The following is an 18,882-nucleotide window of genomic DNA, read 5'->3' as shown; positions in this document are numbered from 1 at the left end:
GGTGTACAAAAGGGTGGATTTGAAAACTCGAAGAAATAGTCCCCACCCGCTTCTGCTTGCTATAGTAGCTTCACTATTTGAAGAAAAACGTAGAAATCTCTATAAGAACCTGGAGCTTCGTTTGTCAATTGTCATGATTGATGAAGCATTTTTTTGTCAATAATGCAGTTACAAATTACAATATTTATATCATAAAAGTTCAGTATACTGTTTGTTCTCAATCAACACCCTAGATGTCAATTTCGTGTATGTATACAGAAGAAACAAAATGCAAATTTTGAAGCAGATTACTTGACAGAAAGGAAAAATCACTGTAAATTGAAAACAAAGAAAATTATAAATAACTGTGATCACTTGCCTGTCGCCCAGCTATCTGTTACAGTAGTGAATTGGGCAAGCAATCATGCCTAATTGCCTATGCTAAGAAGCACCTGGAGCCAAAAAACATGCACTACGGACTAGTAGCCCCCCGTGTCAAAAGGCGGGGAACAGGGGCCGTGATTGTTCATACGAAAATTGCATGATTTCTTCGACAACAATTCTTATTTTGTTGTTTGCACATTTTTAATATTCATATACGTGTATATATACATACACGTGTATCTGTTCTCTGATGATACACGTATATGTGTATGTACGTGCATTTCTTTCATGATATCATCTTTAAGGAAATATTTATTTTCTTATAAGTATATATTGCGCATGATTTATTTTGAAACCTTTGAATGCATTAGTTAATTATCAAGGAAAGCTTCATTATATTAGAGAAAGGAATGCAAGTCCAATGGATATTGTGTTCCTGTTCTATTTTTTCATAGTAAATGGAAATCGCTCCTGTATTTAGGGAAATGTCTTTACAATGCTCTAACGCTCACCCCGATTATTGACTAAATTGTTTCATGACGTTCTAAACTCAGCTCACGTATTGGTTTAATGGGCGAACAGTCCCAACTCTTATAACGTACTATAGCCTTAGGTGGCAAAGTCCTGATATTGAGGTGCCAAACTCTTATAACGTACTAAATTGTTTCATGACGTTCTAAACTCAGCTCACATATTGGTTTAATGGGCGAACAGTCCAACTCTTATAACGTACTATAGCCTTAGGTGGCAAAGTCCTAATATTGAGGTGCCAAACTCTTATAACGTACTAAATTGTTTCATGACATTCCAAACTCTTATAGCCTTAGGTGGCGAAGTCCTGATATTGAAGTGCCAAACTTTCCCGTGGATATGAATCCTTGGGGGAAGGTCAACCTGTTATCCTTAGAGTAATTTTTATCCGCTGAACTACGGTTTTTTTGTAAGTCTTTTCAATGAGCTACTCCTGTACAATTGGGATGAAACTTAGAAGAGAAAAGTACAGAAGTCTGGACCACCTTATTTACATCATTCGACGGTCATTGGCTTTGATACCATCCCCACGGTTCAAGGGAAAAAGAAAAAGTATTCGGATGGAATAGAAGCAAAATTGATCTTATCGATATAAAGTGCTTAATGTTTAAATGCTGCCCCTTATATTAGAGATGCTTTTGTATCAATTTTACATAGAATTAGGACTTGAGAAAAAGAAGAATAATTCTTCATACATCGCATTTCATACGTCTCCTGTTTCCTCATTTTTTTCGTCTAATATAGAGATTAATCAAAATTTTCATACACGGTCGGAAACTTCTGCGCCCACATTGCTTTTTACAAGCATTAGTCCTTATAAATTTTAGATTAACATAGTCAGAGATATCATACTTGGCAGGAAAGATTGACAAGTGAACACTGCTCTCTTTTTTAAAAAAAAAAAAAAAAAAAAAAACTTTGGTACGCAAGAGACGATATTAATTCTTTTTCTTTTTCATCTTGGTAAGAAAAACTTTATCTGATTAAATGCTAATGATGCAATCAGATGAAAGCAATAAATTGGATGGAACAAAAGAAAAACTGTTGCTGAATTTCGAGACCAATTTCTCACAAAAACATTTGTCATTGGATGACAAAAATTTTCACTTTCAACCATTGTTTTAAGCATTAATTAATATTCTATACTGACAGCGTATACACTTTCACCATTGGATGTATGACATATAATTCGAATTTAAATTTGAAATCCAAATTTTGTATATGTGTCATGCATCCAATCGTGATAGTGTATATACTGTCAGTATATATAAGATTCACTCTTTGGGCACGGGTTCCCTCATTTATGGTTTTCACTATTTTCAGAAGATATGTTCACGATCTCAAAAGGAGGTCCTTCTGATACGTCGCAGGATGGAAATTCCAGCTATCTGTCAACTCAATGCATTCACGCCTACGCTTTGCTAGTATGAAACTAAAATCATATTGTTAGTTGAAGAATTGAGAATGAAAGAGCCTAGGGTAGAAGATCATGTGGTTTTCGTGGCAACGGCAGTCAAAAAAACTATTATTCTCATGTTTCATGAACATCTAAAACAGGTTCATGAATCGCAGTACATTAATGTGTTATCGTACCTGCCTGCACCTTTTGAATATGGAAGTTTCAATGGTTTTGTGACACATTCGTCCTGGTACATATGACTCTTGTTGTTGCTGTTTGAGGATAGAATGGTGGTTAATGTGGTAAGAAAGCTCCGTAGATCTATCGTGCATGCATATACACTACAAGATTGTTGAACAAAATTCACCTATATATATATATATGTGTGCCAAAATTAGCAAAATTAATCTAGTATGTCAGTAGAGGAGACCTCAATTAACAATTCAAAGAAAGCCTGGATTAACCACTAGGCTCCTTACTGAATCTCTTGTTCTCCTTCTATACCCATGTCGAAGGATACATCAATCAATCAATCAATCTATCAATCAATGCAATGCAAGTTTCTTCTTGTTTAATTGTTTGGATTGGTAGGCTAGAAGAACTGAATGAATGGGGATGTGTATCCATTCCAATTTCCAAGACTTGCAGTAACCTAACGTGGCCGTACGTACTCTATTTATTTTTTTATTTCCCCCAGCCCCCTCTTTTTTGTCCTTATGTACGCTCTGTTACTAAACGCAAAGGGGTAAGCTGTCAAATTACCTTTACAGGTTAAATTTGGACCAGAAGGCTCAGCCACATATTACGACTAATGAGATACACACAATTGGTGGGGGCAACTTATGCTCGATCAAGTCCTAATATTACTTCTAGGTACGAATCAAATTCCAAATGAACAGTTTTTCAAGGTGGAAAGACGTTGGAAAATCTCTAAAAGCTGATAATATGGCTGGCAATGGTTAGTATTCAAACGAAAAAGAGTCTTGCAAAGGCTATGAGATTCCGGTTGTCCAGGGCATCGAAATGTGTTGCATGGAGGGAAAATTCAATGATAAAGACCTAAGACAAGCATCATTGTATATCGATGACTAATTTGATACATTGATACTTGTGTTTGATCTTTAAAATTGAATTTTACTCGCACGCACAACATTTCCTTGGCTTGACAACTGGAATCTCATAGCCAACGCGACTGTAGTCTCGAGGACCAAATTATTGTATCGGTGACTAAGTTGATTGTCAGGATAAATTAGATCAATTGATGAGCGCTGACGATTTTTTAATAAAAAAAAATTGTATTTTTGAATTTTATTATCAATATGAAAACTGTATCGATGAATAATGTATAATCGGACTATTGTTGTTTCGTTGATATACTCTAATCTAGCCCATGGTGGTAACAGAAAGTGACAGTACACAAACTTTAATCGAACAAAAAAAAAAAAAAATGATGACTAAGCTGACTACCAAAGATACATCAACAAATACAGCACATTTTTAAGGCTTGCTTGCTTATGTATTACTCATAGTAATTTTTGCAACATCAACGTTATTTTAGCGTTGAAAAAGTTGTGCCTCAATGAATAAATTTTGGAGTATCTATTAGGAGTTGTTAAATACAAGTTACCAAACTGCGCTGGCTACTTTGGTTTGCTTGTCTAGCTTTAGTCTTTCTCTTATTTTACTTTCCTTTTTTTTGACCTCCCACCCATCCTCATTCTCTTCTTTTTTCAACAGCCTGAATCAGACTTTTGTTGTTTTATAAACCTAATCCCAGAATTAACCTCAAAAGCCGGCAACTCTTGAGGCAATCCCAGGGACTTATATCCCAACCCAAACCCAACCCCAACCCCGATGTGGGACAAATGTACCTATAGGGGGGACCTGCTGCTAAGTGGGATACTACCACCCAATACCCTTTCAACCCTGAGGCAATTTGTCTTTTTTCAACAGCCTGAATCAGACTTTTGTTGTTTTATAAACCTAATCCCAGAATTAACCTCAAAAACCTAATCCTCATTCTCTTCCTACCCTCAATTATTACACTCAAAATTCGAACTCTAAATCCAGCAGCAGCAGCAGAGACGGTTCTAAGAGCTCTTTTTCTGACCATTGGATCAATCCCAGCGGTTTCACTTATTTTACTGTCATAGACCGGTCTGAGATAAAAGAGAACCTAAAGTTAGAAACATATCCCAATCCCAATAATGGAGTCAAGCTGAAATATAGGACGTTGCCTGCTACATATTGTACATTAATCTTTTAAGGAAAGGAAGCCTTGGCTTTGTTCTACTGATTTGTCTGGTTAAAACTTAAAAGGTAAAAATTTCTGAGCTCATTCTTTAATCTTTTATGCACTTCATCTGGGTAGACCGACCAAGGCTTGATTGACATGAGGTTAAATTGGCTTCTTTGGACTGGGGCCTTCCTTTTTCAGCCTGGTAAGCGACCATGACCTATCAAGAGGAAACTGGAGAGTACGGAGTGGTAGACTGGTTATGTATGCATGACAAATGATGGCACCAGAATTCTGGTCAAAGTCGAATTAGCCCATTATCAGAACAATAAATTAGCTTTTAAAAGAAGTTCTTCCGCAATCGAATGTCACCACATGGGGTCATTGTGTTTTATTTCTCCTTAATTGGGATTATTTTGTTAATTTTTTTTAGTATAAGTAGAAGATTTCGAACTTAGAATCTTTAACTCAAATTATTTTGTTAATTCATCTACCCGTCCACTTGTTAATGTTTGATAAGCGACGATTCCATCGACCTCTCATATTAAAGATGAGGATTCCACCGTGGTTTTATTGATAATCTATTTCCTCCTCAAGCCAATGTGTTGTGCCAAGGATTTTATTCACAACTTTTAAGCAGTAATGATACACAAAACTTGGGATCATTGTTTACTGCGAAACGCGTATCAAGAATGCACCAGTGACAAAGATAATTAAGCACATGTCACAAATTATCATTACACTATTTAAAATTCCCTATTTTGGACATTAAACTTTTTATTTATCCAAAGTGGCCCTTCAACTAATTAATACTACATGCATTTTGCGATCAAAAGGTGTATCTATCTAGTCTCATTAGTTGAGTGATTGAAAATGTAATTTTTTTTTTATTAGTTGAGTGACAAAATATACCTTATTTTATTAATTAAATGACCATTTTGGCAAGATAAAATGTCTAGTGATCAAAACAAAGAATTCCAAATAATGTAGTGCTCTTTTTGCCATTTACTCTAAATAAGTTGTTGTCATCTACTTTTCAGTGTCCAAGATCAAATCATAAACAGAAACAAGAAAAAAACACAAGGGATATAATTGGGCACAAGTTAGAAGCATGTTTGACTATTGAAAACAAGTAGGTAGTCGGCACCGAAGTGAATGGGATACCTTCCTTTTAATTTCTTGTCAGCAGTCACAAAGAACAGAGCATTAATTAACATGTCTTCTTCAACTACTCATTTTCTCTTTGACGAAGAGACATATACCTTACCTTCCATCAAATTTAATTGAAGAGACAAAACTAAAAATTCTAAAGTGCATGGTACTTTAGAGTGATCCTGGATTCAATGGCCTTGGAGTTCCTTGTTCATGCATTTTCATGCTCTAATTTTTTATTCCAAAGACTAGATTTATCATTTTTGAGAGAAACAAAATGGACAGAACATATTTGGCCGCTCGCATATATAAATGCAGTTGGTTTTTCCTGTGATATCATGACTATGGTTAGTAGTATACAGATACGATGCAGTATAAGCTGTGAAGACTCTTTCATGAACCTGTTTGGTTGTCACAATACATGAACCAAAATTGTCACAATATGTGACAGTCTTCGTTGACTATTTTCGATGGAATTTCTACTTATATCGAGTCATCTTCTTAGATTAGACTAGGTTAGGTTATAGGAATCATATCGTTGCGATAAAAAAAAAAGAACCTGTTTGGTTGTCACTCGGAAATGACATGGATAATCACTAGTATTTTAGAAAGAAATAAGTAGAGGATAAATTAGTAACGAAGTCCCTTTACATAGTGTTTATTTGCAGGGAAAAGTGTGGAAAAGTGAAGGAAAGTTAGTTATTTTTTTCTTCATGCATGTTTGGTTGGCAGGAACGTTGAAAAATTTTCTTGCATTTTCCTGCACTTTCCTGTCTTGCAAATTTTGAAGGAAAATATTTAGTTACTAACAGAAGTTTTAATAACTGCTGCTACTAACCGTCATTAACTTCTTATATTCTCTCAGTATTTTTCTTAGTAACCAAACGTGTATGGGAAACTTATTTTCATTTTTCTTTACCTCACTTTCCCATATAACTTTCCTTCTATTCAAACAGAGCCTTGGCGGTTTGGTTTCACAATATTCCAACATTGAGTTCTTGCACTTGAATTTCTCTTCATTTAAGTCTTATATATTAAACAGTGGAGTAATTTAGTCGATCAATTGGTTCCTATTCCTATACCAAAATGAGAATTAAAATTTGACCGGAAATCTTATTGTGTATCAGATATTACAAGCGCATATATAGCTTCAAAGTGTAATCGAAGAAACAAAATATAGCTTTATAATTATCAGCAATGGATTCTCTACCTCGAATGCATATATACTTCACTTAATTATAAAGTCTTACTGTGATGTGTAACTAGATCTTCTTTGACAATGATTATCAATTTCATTAAAAATATTTTGTGGAGTGCGCATGAAATGAGAGATAAGATTTAGGGTCCAAATGAACGAAATTGATTTATAGAATTGACTTTGAAGACTTTATATACAGAGTTTCTAAAACTTGGATAACTGATCAATTGTGAACTTTTGGAAAGAGTTCAATGAATCCCAATTAATGCACCGGAAAAAAAAAAGAAATTTTTTTAATTTAAATGATTCTACCAAAGCGTATTGATGGGGTGGTCTTCACTGTCTTATCTTATTATTGGAATGGTTCTGAAGGGAGAGCTTTCCATTTAGGCGAATGTTACATTACCTGACTGAAATGAAATTCTAGACCTAATGGCCCCATTTATCTCAAGTTTCAAGAAAAGGAGTAGATTATCTTGAGTATAACGAAACTTCTGATGGTTATGAATTGTTTGGTAGCACATTTTCGGGCTAAAAGGGTCAACCTCATGCTCACAGAAAATAGCAGAACTCAAATGGCCCTCAGATTTAAAGCTCAGTAAGTGAAGACCAGGATAAATTGCATTGGCTGGCATAAAACTGTCAAACTTCTGGGATCAATCAAAGACTTTGGTGCTAGCCAGATGGGAATATAGAGACTTCGATGAAGACCTGGATAAATGCTTTGTCATTCAAGACCAAGACAAAATGGCAAATTTGTTCATGAGAAAAATGAGGGAAGTAATTTGGAAGAAGGAAACTCAACAATGGCCATTCTTGGATAAGATTGGTCCGGGACAGGAAGCGCGAAATAAGGAGCAGAAGCAATAACTAGAAGAAAAAGAAGACGGCGAGAGGGAGAGAAACAGAGGGAAAAAAAAAAAAAACAAAAACAAAAAGGATGGAGCGAACCTCGCAACGGATCTTCTGTGTTATTCTCTGTCCCATTTTTTATTATATTGTTATTTCTCCTATATAAACATCACGTTTTAATTTTTTTTTGTTTCCTTAAAATCCAATAAATATTAATTGAGTAATACACAAAATTTAACAAACTCAAAAAATCAAAATACATAAAAAATGAGATTTTTTTATGAATTTTTTGCTGTATTTTTTAATTTTCTATTATATATTGCTTTTTTGAAGCTACTGTATTTATTTTTTACTCAATTAATAGTTATTGAATTTTAAGAAAGCAAAAAAAAAACTAAAACGTGATGTTTATGTAGGAGAAATATCACAGGATGTGGGTGAACCTACCCTGCTTCTTATAGATTTTTTCCTTTTAGTTTGCACATGGACCAGTTGTTAACCAAGTCAATGGCTAAGGATAAGGGTTTGAACCAACTTAATAAATTTGATTTTTCTTTAACCGATTGAAGTTTAACATGTTCTTACGAAACTGAATTCAAGTGTTTTGAACATATAAGTTTCACAGTACTATGCTCTGTCTGTCGGGTTGAATTCAAGCTGTACTCGAAAACTTCAATGACAACTAATGTTTGTTGACGTGTAATTTGATTAGTTGATGATAAATTAAATTCAATCGAAATCTTATAGAACCAACATCAAATCGAATGCAACTAATCTAGTAGTTTCTCTTTCATTTCATGCATGAGTAAGAAAATCGACCAATATCAGCTATATACTTTTCTTTCTCATATTATTGTACCAAATTTAGTTTTGGCCTTCCACAACTTATTAACGTGAGATGAGATAGGTTGTGCAGGCGGACAAGTAACGGGGCAGCCCAACTTGAGTTCAGCCCTTCAGGCCCTCCTAAAGGTGCCCAAGCTTCTTCACCTATGAGCTAATCACACATGCCTGTGCCGTCAATATAATGCAGAAGCCACACATCATTTCAGGTTTTCCTAATATCACGTACTTCCAAGTTATGCCCAGAATTTTCTTTCTTAACTTGTTAGTCATTCATCCATCAAAATCTCTAGCTAAGGAAATTCACTTGTAAATTGTTACTACCAATTTCTTCAAGTTGTAACATCTGGTGGATGCGTACGAATACGAAAAGCTCTATGCATAGAAAGTTTAAACAAGAAAGGCAAATTGGAAACCAACTCTTAGCAGCCACCGTGCACACAACTATACACAGACATGGACAAGAAGTAGATTTATGCATCCAGCTGATGGAACATCTCTGGCATTTGCTGCAGGAACACAGAGTTCTCCTTGGATAACGAAATTTCATGCGCAAATGTCAAGTGCCTGGAACCTATTGGACCGTCCAAAATTCATTCATGAACATTTAATAACGAAACTCCGACTTGAGTTTCTACTGTTATATTGTTTGCAGTCTATCTGTCCCTTTTTTTCTTTTCCAACTTACATATTGTTATCCAATTTAGAGGGGCTGAAACCAAGCAAGTGAGAATCTTATCCACTGATGATATGCAACAAGAGAGAATCTCACACTCGAGTGTTTCAAGTTCACTTATTTTTTTCCCAAACAAGTCTACCATTATCCTCTCAATGCTAACAAGTGCGTATTCCACAACTTTTTCTTCGTAGATTTAAAAGCTAGCTAGAGGAGTAAATAGGTGTTGACATCAGCAGTATTTTCCATCATGCAGTTGATCTTTATTCTTGTCCATCTATCTAGAGGCTCATTGACCTGCCTGCTCTGTGCCAGTCAAGTACAGAATATTGTTAATTACTAGCTATTATCTTTGGATTGAAACTAAAGATACTACAGTCTAATAGCTTTCAACTAGCATGCTACCTCCATTGCTCCATTACTAGCATCTTCAGGTATCATCTGTATAGCCTAGCTTCTGTTCTCCGTATCTTGATGTTGTTTGAAAATTAGAACCCTAGCAGTTGCTTTTTTTTTTTTTTTTTTTTTTTTTTGTTTCTGGAAAGAAAATCGTGACATGTTTGATGGGAAAGAAGGAACAAACATATACATCTGATTTGAAAGAAGGCAGCATATATTTCTTGCCCGTACGTACCTAAAATATTCTAGACAGTGGTCCAAGACATATCTATGACAAAACTATAGTGACAAATTCTTCTTCTGGGAAATTGCCTTCAAAGGCAGCCAAAATCAAGAACGAAAATGGTCCTGAGAGATGAAACCATTTCAAGCCGTCAAATCAATCTTTCATGCATGCATGCAGCTATAAACCTTATCCCTAGTACGCGGAATGCAGATTCAATGTTGTTATTCAAAAAAAATGTTGTTATCCTTGTGATTGCAACTTGGAAGTCGCATGCAACATGAATAGAGTTGGCCGGGAAATCAATTTTTATCGTAAAAAAAGAAGAATGACCAAACAAGCATGTCAATTTTGATTGATAATGATACAGGTTTAGAGAGATATCAAAAAGATTTTGTTTTTGGAAAAGAACAAAGTTCCGTGCTTTCGTACTTTGGTCTTCTTTTTTTATGTTAACTAACGGAAAAAACAGTTGGATACCACAAAGAAAAATTCAAAAACAACAAAGGTGAAAGGTGACAGTCTTCTAGTTGAGCCCAATTTTTCAGTCCTTTCAGCGCACTGGTCTTTTTCCTTTCTTGCTTTTTCTCTTCTGATCTTTTTGGTTTTTTGGGACGTGGTAACATTTTACCACAAATCCCTGAGAGGACTTAGGGGTGGTAAATCTTATACTTAGCTTTGTTTCTTTTGGTCGATTCTGCCTTTTACCCAGTTTAACAATGTCTCCTTTTACACAAAATTCAATGTGAGAATCTGTTAGTTTTGCACTTTACATCTTTCATTTTCGGTCGACAAATATTTTGTACTTTAGTTGCAACTTGCAATTTCGCAGGGTGTAAGATGATTCAACCTTTAACAAAATTTTTAAGCGTTAATTTTTTGAACCTGCGTCATGGATTTATTATCTAAGATAAACTTTAGGTACTGTTAGTAGAAATAAATCATACTCATTTGGCAGATTCATCACTACCTATGTTTTTTTCTCTTTTTTTTTTTTTTAGTGGATCAAAAGGAATGCCTTAAGACACAGCTAAAATTCGCTAATATGACCAACATCTAATTATATGCTCCTAAGAGAGATTTGATAACATCAAAAGGATCTGAAAAGAGTGCAACTCCAACTAGAAATTAAGAATAGTCTTTGCAAGAATATCTGCACACATGTTACCTTTGTGCCAAAGGCGTTTTAATGGCATTCCCAATCTTGATACATTTACTCTCTAACTTTCCCTGCCAAATCGAAATGACTATATGATCCTTGTCAACATCTCTCTCTCTCTCTCTCTCTCTATATATATATATATATATATATATAAAGTTCGTGTATATTCGACTCCAATCATAATCACAGATTAAGGCATGCTTCCGAGACTATAGGTTACTTATGAGGGAGGTCATTTACAAGAGTTTTCACGGATCATGTATCAATACAGCTCTCACATTAGCAGTGATATTTAAACATGTAACCTTTTATAAGAAAGTGGCTCATCTTTACCAATTGAGCCTACTTTTCTTTTTTAATAAGTGAAATGTTTTGAATACAAGATTTTTTACTTATAATTCCTTTCACCTTAATACCTAATTCAACCCTCTCATAACTGAATTAACTTGTGTTGGCACTAGCCAAGATTCTGAATGAGATGAATTCCAAGCAAGCAAAGAGTGAGATTCCGCTTCCACTTGCCTAAATGTCTAAATTCCGTATCCCAACTGTCTAGACTGGTTGGAACTAGCCTGTAAACATAGAGGACCAATTCTCTTCTTGGGCGAGATGGAGGCCCAGATTGAAATGAATCACTCAAACACACTTTACTAAGTTGGGCAAACAACTTTAAAAGCCCAAGTCAAATATAGAAATGGACGCAAATACACCTAAAGCCATGATAGTATGAGCCCAAGGTGCTTAAAAACCAGTTTTCTTAATTCTTGTCAAGCCCATCTCCAGCCCCAGAAAAAACATCAAAGCCCAAACCACTTCCTTAAACCTTATCTCCAATTCATTTTCTCCCTTTTCATCAAAATTTCAAAGTTTCCTTTACTTTCAGCAGTTCACTGTTCTGAAACCCTGAACCCTGATTCCCCCTAAATTGAATTCCTACTAAAACAATGAAAGAAATGTCTTTTTGATTAAACCCAAAACAAAAAAAAAAAAACACATTTCATCAATGGCAATTTCTACTGCTTTCGGATATTCTTGTCGCCCTTATATCTCCCTCCGCTGTCCTCTCCGCCTTTGCCTTCATCAAGTAGTATATATATGTATTTTTTCATTTATTTATTTAATAATTGTTTTTATCTTTAATTATTGCTAAAGTTTTGTTCTTGTTCCCTTTTCTTTTTTTTTTTTTTTTTTGAATTTCTGTAGGTACGTTTGAGCTGTGCAGCAGCAATGGAGACAATTGATGAGGCAGAAAACCAGAGAAGTAATTTTTTAAACTTTTCTTCTTTTTTTTTTTAATTCTCAATGATGGTTATGTATGATTAGTTTTTTGTTTTTTTTGTTTTCATTGGTGGGTTTTTGTTCTTTGTGAAGTTTTATTTTGTCTTTTTCCCCCCTGTTTTTGTGTTGGGTTGGTGGAAATGAAGATAGTGAAAGGATTGGTGGAGATGGTCAGAAGGCATCCCAATGGAAAAAGTTGAATTCTGCGGACCTCGGAATTCGTAGTTCGATGATTCCAAGGACAACGAGGGCGGTTCTTAATGGTCTCAAAAGAAAAGGTGCGACTATTTTGTGCGTATAACTGAAATGGGCTTTGTATTGTATTGGGAATTTATAGTTCAAGTGTTAGAATGAATTCAAATGCACATTGCTAGCTCAGAAATTTGATCTTGACAACTTTTGCTGGGGTAAAAAAGTTCAAGTGTGATTCACTATTGCTATGTAGATGAAAGAATCTGACAACTTGTTCAGCTTTTAGGATCATCAACTGACACTACACTAGATGATAATTGTGGAAATTGTTTGGAAATTGTTTTGTCAAAATATTTATAAAAAAAAACGCGCACACACACGGAGAGAGAGAGAGAGAGAGGAATTACAATTGAATGTCATAATTTTTTTTTTATTTTTGAGGGGGTGAGGGTGGACAGGGGGTGATTATAGAGTTTTAGGTTTCATCAGTTTTATTTGTGTTGTTTTCGACATTTGATATCATGAATAGAGCACTCCGTTTCCTGGTATTTTATTTGTTTTTTTTTTTCTTTGTCTGCATATGTGTGTGGTGATGTATCATTTGATAAAAGCACACACGTTCTCCAGTACTGTTCTAGTTTTCCTAAGGAAATCCTCCTAACATTTATTGTAGGATTTGAAGTTTACCTCGTGGGAGGTTGTGTAAGGGATCTTATATTGAGAAAAACTCCAAAGGATTTCGATATCATTACTTCAGCTGAACTTAAAGAGGTTAGTCTTGACTTCTCTCTTCCTTGTATCATGTTAGACAAGGAGTATTTCTTTGCTAACGGCCATTTTTTCTGTGATTAATACCAATGGGCTTTTCAAACTTTGTATATTCTATATCAGGAAGTGGACTTTCAAAAACAAGTTTAGCTCAATAAGAATGGCTTGATTTCCTGTAGGGCATCACTCTCTTGATCTTGGATTTTCATTTCCTCTGGTTTTCATTCTGTTCATGACCATTCAGCTTATTTTCTAGTGGGCTTTTAATAGTCGGTCTTGCCTTAGCCAAGGTACCAGAAGGCTGATAAGTTGACCCCCAGACTCTTATGGATATAATGTGGATTTGGTGATGTGCCAGGAAAATTTTGTATTTACCTCTTACAGCATAATGTCAGAAATAAAAATGTTATTGGGTACCATCTCAAATTTAAATGCAATTCTCATGCTTTGATTATCTGAAATAATATCTGCTTCTCAAAAATGGAGAGTACCATTTACTTGCTTTACAATTTACACATATGCAAAAGTTGCATTGGTTCTGAAAGTTTTCTGGGTCATATGTTGGTGATTTGTCATTGTTTAGTACGGCTTATTCTTTCTCTTGGAAAACCATGAGTAGTCAAACTAGACAATAGCTGTGCAATGAAAGAGTAGGCTATATGTTGAACTGCTAATATTTCCAAGCCTTGTGGAAGTTTTGAGGATCTATTTGTAGGTCCTCACTGAATTTAAAAATACTGCATTCATAACATAAAGAATAAGTTTTGCCAATATAGCTCCCTCTATGCACTTATTTGTCAATACAGTAACAAAAAATTTGCACTGTGATAATAGCCTTCATTTTGCAGGTGATGAGAACATTTTCACGATGTGAAATAATTGGGAAACGTTTTCCTATCTGCCATGTTCATATTGGTGACAATATTGTAGAGGTTTGACAATTTGGTTTTTTATTAGAAGCGACAAAGTATATCAGCTATTTATGTATCATTTATACTTTTTCAATAAAATGTTCTTGATATAATTCAGATTAATTTCAATAAAACAGGTTTCAAGCTTTAGCACTTGTGGAAGAAATTCTAGAAGGGACTTCAGTTTGGTTTTTGAAAAGCCTGTCGGATGTAACGAGAAAGACTACATTCGCTGGAGAAATTGCTTGAAAAGAGACTTCACAATAAACGGGTTTTGGATTTGACCATTACTTTCTGAAATATAAGTATAAATTTTGTCAGAAGAATCACCCCGCCACCCCCCTGCAGTTTTTCTTTTTGGGGTAGGCTGAGGGTACTGAGGACTTTTCAAATTTGCTACTTTACTTCCATTTTATATCTAAAACCCCCTTCTTCTCCTTTTTCATTTTTGCAGATTGATGTTTGACCCTTATGCAAAGTTGATATATGACTATATTGGAGGAGTGGAAGACATTAGGAAAGCTAAAGTGTGCATGTATCTCTGAGGAGTTTCATTTTTCTCATCCACTAACTTTCACCCTTACACAGTGATCTAACATCAAATTTTCTATTGTAGGTGCGAACTATCATTCCTGCTAGTTTTTCTCTGACTGAAGATTGTGGTAAGTATCTCTATGGAAATCATTGTGAATTTCTGAATTTGCACATTGGAACTCAACACGTTAGTCTTTGACCTCAGCATCATTTCTGCCTCACTTTTTTTTCCTTTTATTGGTTGTAATTTCTGCTTACGTTTGCAGCTCGCATTCTCCGTGCTATTAGAATTGGTGCACGTTTACAATTTCGATTTGCAAAGGACACGGCTCTTTCTGTTAAAAAGTTGACTTCTTCAATTCTAAGGCTGGACAGGGTATTGGGAATGTGTTTTTGGCATGTTACTTGTTTCTCTAATTTTTTTTTTTTCACTTCGAAATGTATTATGACTTCTTTCTTAATTCCAATTTTTCCTAGGGAAGGCTCCTTATGGAGATGAACTACATGTTAGCTTATGGTTCTGCAGAATCATCATTAAGGTTATTATGGAGATTCGGCCTTTTGGAAATTCTTTTACCAATACAGGTATAAATTTGAAGTTGCCAACATTTTAGGTGTATCCATGGGAAGCATATTTCTAAAGCAGCTTCAAAATGCAGGCAGCCTATTTTGTCGATAGTGGATTCCGTAGACGCGACAAGAGGTCCAACATGCTTTTGGTACTTTTTTCTTTTAGAAATTTTTAGGATCTTCTTTAACATTTACAAATTGTTTTACCATTTGTTTCTTGCTCTTTCTAGAATAGTATCATTCTCGATGCAAGCTTATTTTGTGGGTGAGGTTTTCAAACCTTATAACTCAGATGGATTTTGTCAATTTTTTAAGTTGCTTAGGAATTGAAACTACCTGCTGCCTGATAGAGTTAGAATGAAGACTCAAGGGAACTTGAAGTTTTAATGCCTTTACATAGATTCAATGCGGCTTGTTATCTTTTCATTTGACAACATATAGTCCCTTTTTCTAGTGTCGCAGTTTTAGAAGTTAATAGCCCATTTGGTACATTGGAATACTGTGGAAAGGCCATCTCCAACTTTTTATCCCTGTGTTGGATTTGACCTGCAGACTTGGCAACACCAATTCCTTGAAAATGCCCTTTCGAACTATATTTTTCAATTTTGATTTTGTACAAAGGCTAATGAAAACATTTCCTGGGTTCTTTGGAAAGAAAAATTGGCACGCGCTCATTTCTTGAGTAGTTACAGACTACAAGAAAATATTATACTCGTTCCTTTTGACTTCTTTGTTGAGCACTTTTTGATTTTGATGAACACTATAATTATTTTAGACTTATATATATTTTGTCACTCTTTGCAGTATGCAAAAAAGGAGTTTTTTTTAACTATATCAAATATAATATGCCTGTTGCTAGATGCCTAATTGCAGTGTAGTATAAATGTCTGATAATTTTTGTTGATGTTGACAACCCCTTTCGGCTGGAAAAATGATTGACTGCATGATTCCAATATTATTATATCATATGATATAGCAATACACTATGCAATAGAAACAAAGTAAACGATGGCCCACCTTCTAGTTTTAGCTATTCCCACTTCTGTGTCTGTCGCTTGGGTATGTCGTGATTTTCGGTTGCTTTTTGTTCCTGAATTCATTTACATATGGATACATGTATGTGACTTTTTTGTGTGGATTTTCTTGCAGTCTATATTTTCCAGCCTGGATAAATGTTTGGCACCAGACAGGCCTTGTCACAGTAGTTTATGGTAAGGTTTTTATTAAGCGCTTTAGCTGAGTTATTGCATTCTATGGTAGCAAATGATAATTTTAATGTTATTAGCTTTTATACAAATAGAAAATATTATTGTGGTTTAGTATAACGTGTATGATAAATAATTAATTTAATTATCAATCTAAAACATGAGCTGCTGGTAAAGAGATGCCTTTTCACATTCGGTTTGCTGTTGACAAACCCAACCTTCAAGAATCTTCAGTAAAAGAGCATCAAATAGTTAATGGACTAAAACTGTCTAATTTGCATAATATAGGAGCCAATTGGGGTGAAATCAAACCTGTGTGGACTAAACTGCAGATTTCCTGCGAGGGCTCATTTTTTCAAATTAGTTTTTATTTGGATAAAAGAAGTTCTCTCTGTTTCTTTTCCTTTCATGCCATCGTTTCAAATTCTTAGAATTTTTATACAGCTGGTGTATGAGAGTGCAGATCATGTTGTCTTGCTTTACTAGATAGATGTCTTATGAGTGTCGGCGGAAAAGTACCTGGTAGAAAATGTTATGTTAATGGAAGGTGTAGTGGTGGAGGGAGGAATGCATTAAAAGGCTTAGGATCTTGTTACTTGACCTGCAATGAGCTCTTATGAAATCTTTGTGTTCCAGGGTTGCATTATTAGTATTCCACAGAGCACTGTTTGATCACCCAAGTGACCCTTCAGTAGTTGCCGCATTCTGCCTTGCTGTTAACAATGGGGGAGATTTGTCTGAAGCATCAGATATTGCAAAAAGGATCACAAGACGGCATGATACCAATTTCGTTGAATTATTAGAACCTCAGGATCTTGACTTCGATTCATTAGTAGCAGAAGTTAAGCATTTGGCTGCTTTAGTTCAGGACACGCTTGCTAATATGACCGACGAATACTCTGTTTCGCGGGCAATGGCTCAATATCCCAAGGCACCATATTCAGATATTGTAAGCAGTAAATCCTCGTTTTTCTCCCTCAAGCATATGATGTCTGTCTTCTTTGCTGAGTGGAAGCTTGTCTACGAGTTTCATGTGGGTTTGAATGGTGATTTGGGAGTCTTAGATGCTTCACTGAAGTCAATATTGTAAATCAATGTGTTTTTAAGTCTGCTCTGCACGGGCATGATCTGGTATTAGTCAAACTAGAGGCATGAGCTCCAATTGTTTGAGTTGGTGAGACCAATGCTGAAATATTTTTACTTTTCCCCTGCAGGTATTTATCCCATTAGCTCTATATCTAAAGGTGTGCAAGATTTTTGAATGTGTTCGAGCTGGAAAAGAGAGGGGATTTGTGCCAAAGCAAGGAAGCAAGATTCATCATGAGTTGTTGGCTTTGGGAAGCCTACAAGAAGTTCGTCATGTCTTCGCACGAGTTGTTTTTGATGCCTTGTACCCTATAGACCTCAAACAGTAGTAGTTGCATATTAGACGACAGAAAACCTAAAGATTGGTTTTGCTCTTATTCTCTCCCATAGCTGGAAAGGCAAAGTTTTGCCCCGAGGAATGAAAAAAAAAAAAAAAAAAAACAATAGTGTAAACCCTTTTTACTAGGGGTGGCAATCAGGTCGGGTTCGGGTTGGCGGGTCGGGTTGATGTCCAAGTATAATAGAAAACCCGTTGATCCGAATCTGACCTGTCAACCTGAAACGGGTTAGGATACTTGACACGAACCCGAAATTTGGTGGGTCGATCCGAAATGATTCGAAAATTAATTTTAATTTATTAATTTATCACTGTAATTTCTAATAAAATCAATTTCTGACAAAATTAATTACGTTATCAAGTAATAAAAATTTAAATAAATAATTTCAAATCAAATATAAAATAAATTAAACACTGTAAAAGTGTTTTATCCCAAACTAAATATAAAATAAATTAAACTAGCTTAAAAGTAAAAAATAATATAATATATTATTTGTCTAAATATAATAATTTCAACTTCACGCAAGTTAAATAAATTCATTTAGGATTAAGTAATTAATGATTTAATGCCTTTGAAAAAAAAAAGAATGATTTAGTTTAGTTAGATAAAATAATTTTTATGTGTATTAAATTATTTTTAATTCGTAAACGGGTTATATCGGGTCATATCAGATCATCACGGGTTGACCCGAAATCGACTTGTTTTTTTTTTCGGGTTCATTGGGTTCAACCCGAATCCCCGAAGCCTTAACCCAAACTCATTAATTTCGTATTAAGTTCGTATCGTGTTTTCGGGTCGTGTCAGAAATTGTCACCCCTACTTTTTACCTTATTATACTAGTAAGGCACATTTTATTTGTATAACAAAAGGTATAGTTATTTGTAAAAATTATTTTTATAACAATTGGTTCTACATTTGATGAATAATTTGTTAAAGAAGCTTTGAAAATGGGTAGATGGGTCGGGT

At 35.0% G+C, this 18,882-nt stretch overlaps 1 protein-coding gene and 1 long non-coding RNA gene across 3 annotated transcripts; both read left to right on the top strand.

Annotated features, from left to right (window-relative positions):
- The first annotated feature begins 9,227 nt into the window (after window positions 1–9,227).
- LOC140004902 (uncharacterized) lies at window positions 9,228–9,738 on the top strand. The gene is made up of 2 exons (XR_011812717.1): window positions 9,228–9,415; window positions 9,507–9,738. It is a non-coding gene; the product is annotated as an uncharacterized lncRNA (long non-coding RNA).
- Window positions 9,739–11,870: 2,132 nt separating this feature from the next.
- Window positions 11,871–17,955, top strand: LOC113738472 (uncharacterized). Of its 2 annotated transcripts, none has more exons than XM_027265679.2 (14): window positions 11,871–12,118; window positions 12,238–12,295; window positions 12,459–12,590; window positions 13,178–13,275; window positions 14,121–14,204; window positions 14,321–14,454; window positions 14,638–14,710; window positions 14,800–14,845; window positions 14,984–15,093; window positions 15,195–15,302; window positions 15,377–15,436; window positions 16,437–16,498; window positions 17,129–17,441; window positions 17,707–17,955. In XM_027265679.2, exons 1-14 carry the CDS (start codon window positions 12,038–12,040, stop codon window positions 17,905–17,907), a joined length of 1,560 nt encoding a protein of 519 aa, XP_027121480.1. In that variant the 5' UTR covers window positions 11,871–12,037; the 3' UTR covers window positions 17,908–17,955. The 2 variants fall into 2 exon arrangements, with proteins under 2 accessions (XP_027121480.1, XP_027121482.1); XM_027265681.2 differs by having other exon boundaries at window positions 12,037–12,118; window positions 12,463–12,590.
- Window positions 17,956–18,882: the final 927 nt, after the last annotated feature.

The sequence above is a fragment of the Coffea arabica genome, chromosome 4c (genome assembly GCF_036785885.1).
Source record: "Coffea arabica cultivar ET-39 chromosome 4c, Coffea Arabica ET-39 HiFi, whole genome shotgun sequence".
NCBI classification, from domain to species: Eukaryota; Viridiplantae; Streptophyta; class Magnoliopsida; order Gentianales; family Rubiaceae; genus Coffea; species Coffea arabica.
The sequence above is the reverse complement of the archived record's forward strand: the minus strand, read 5'-3'. Positions and strand labels throughout refer to the sequence as shown.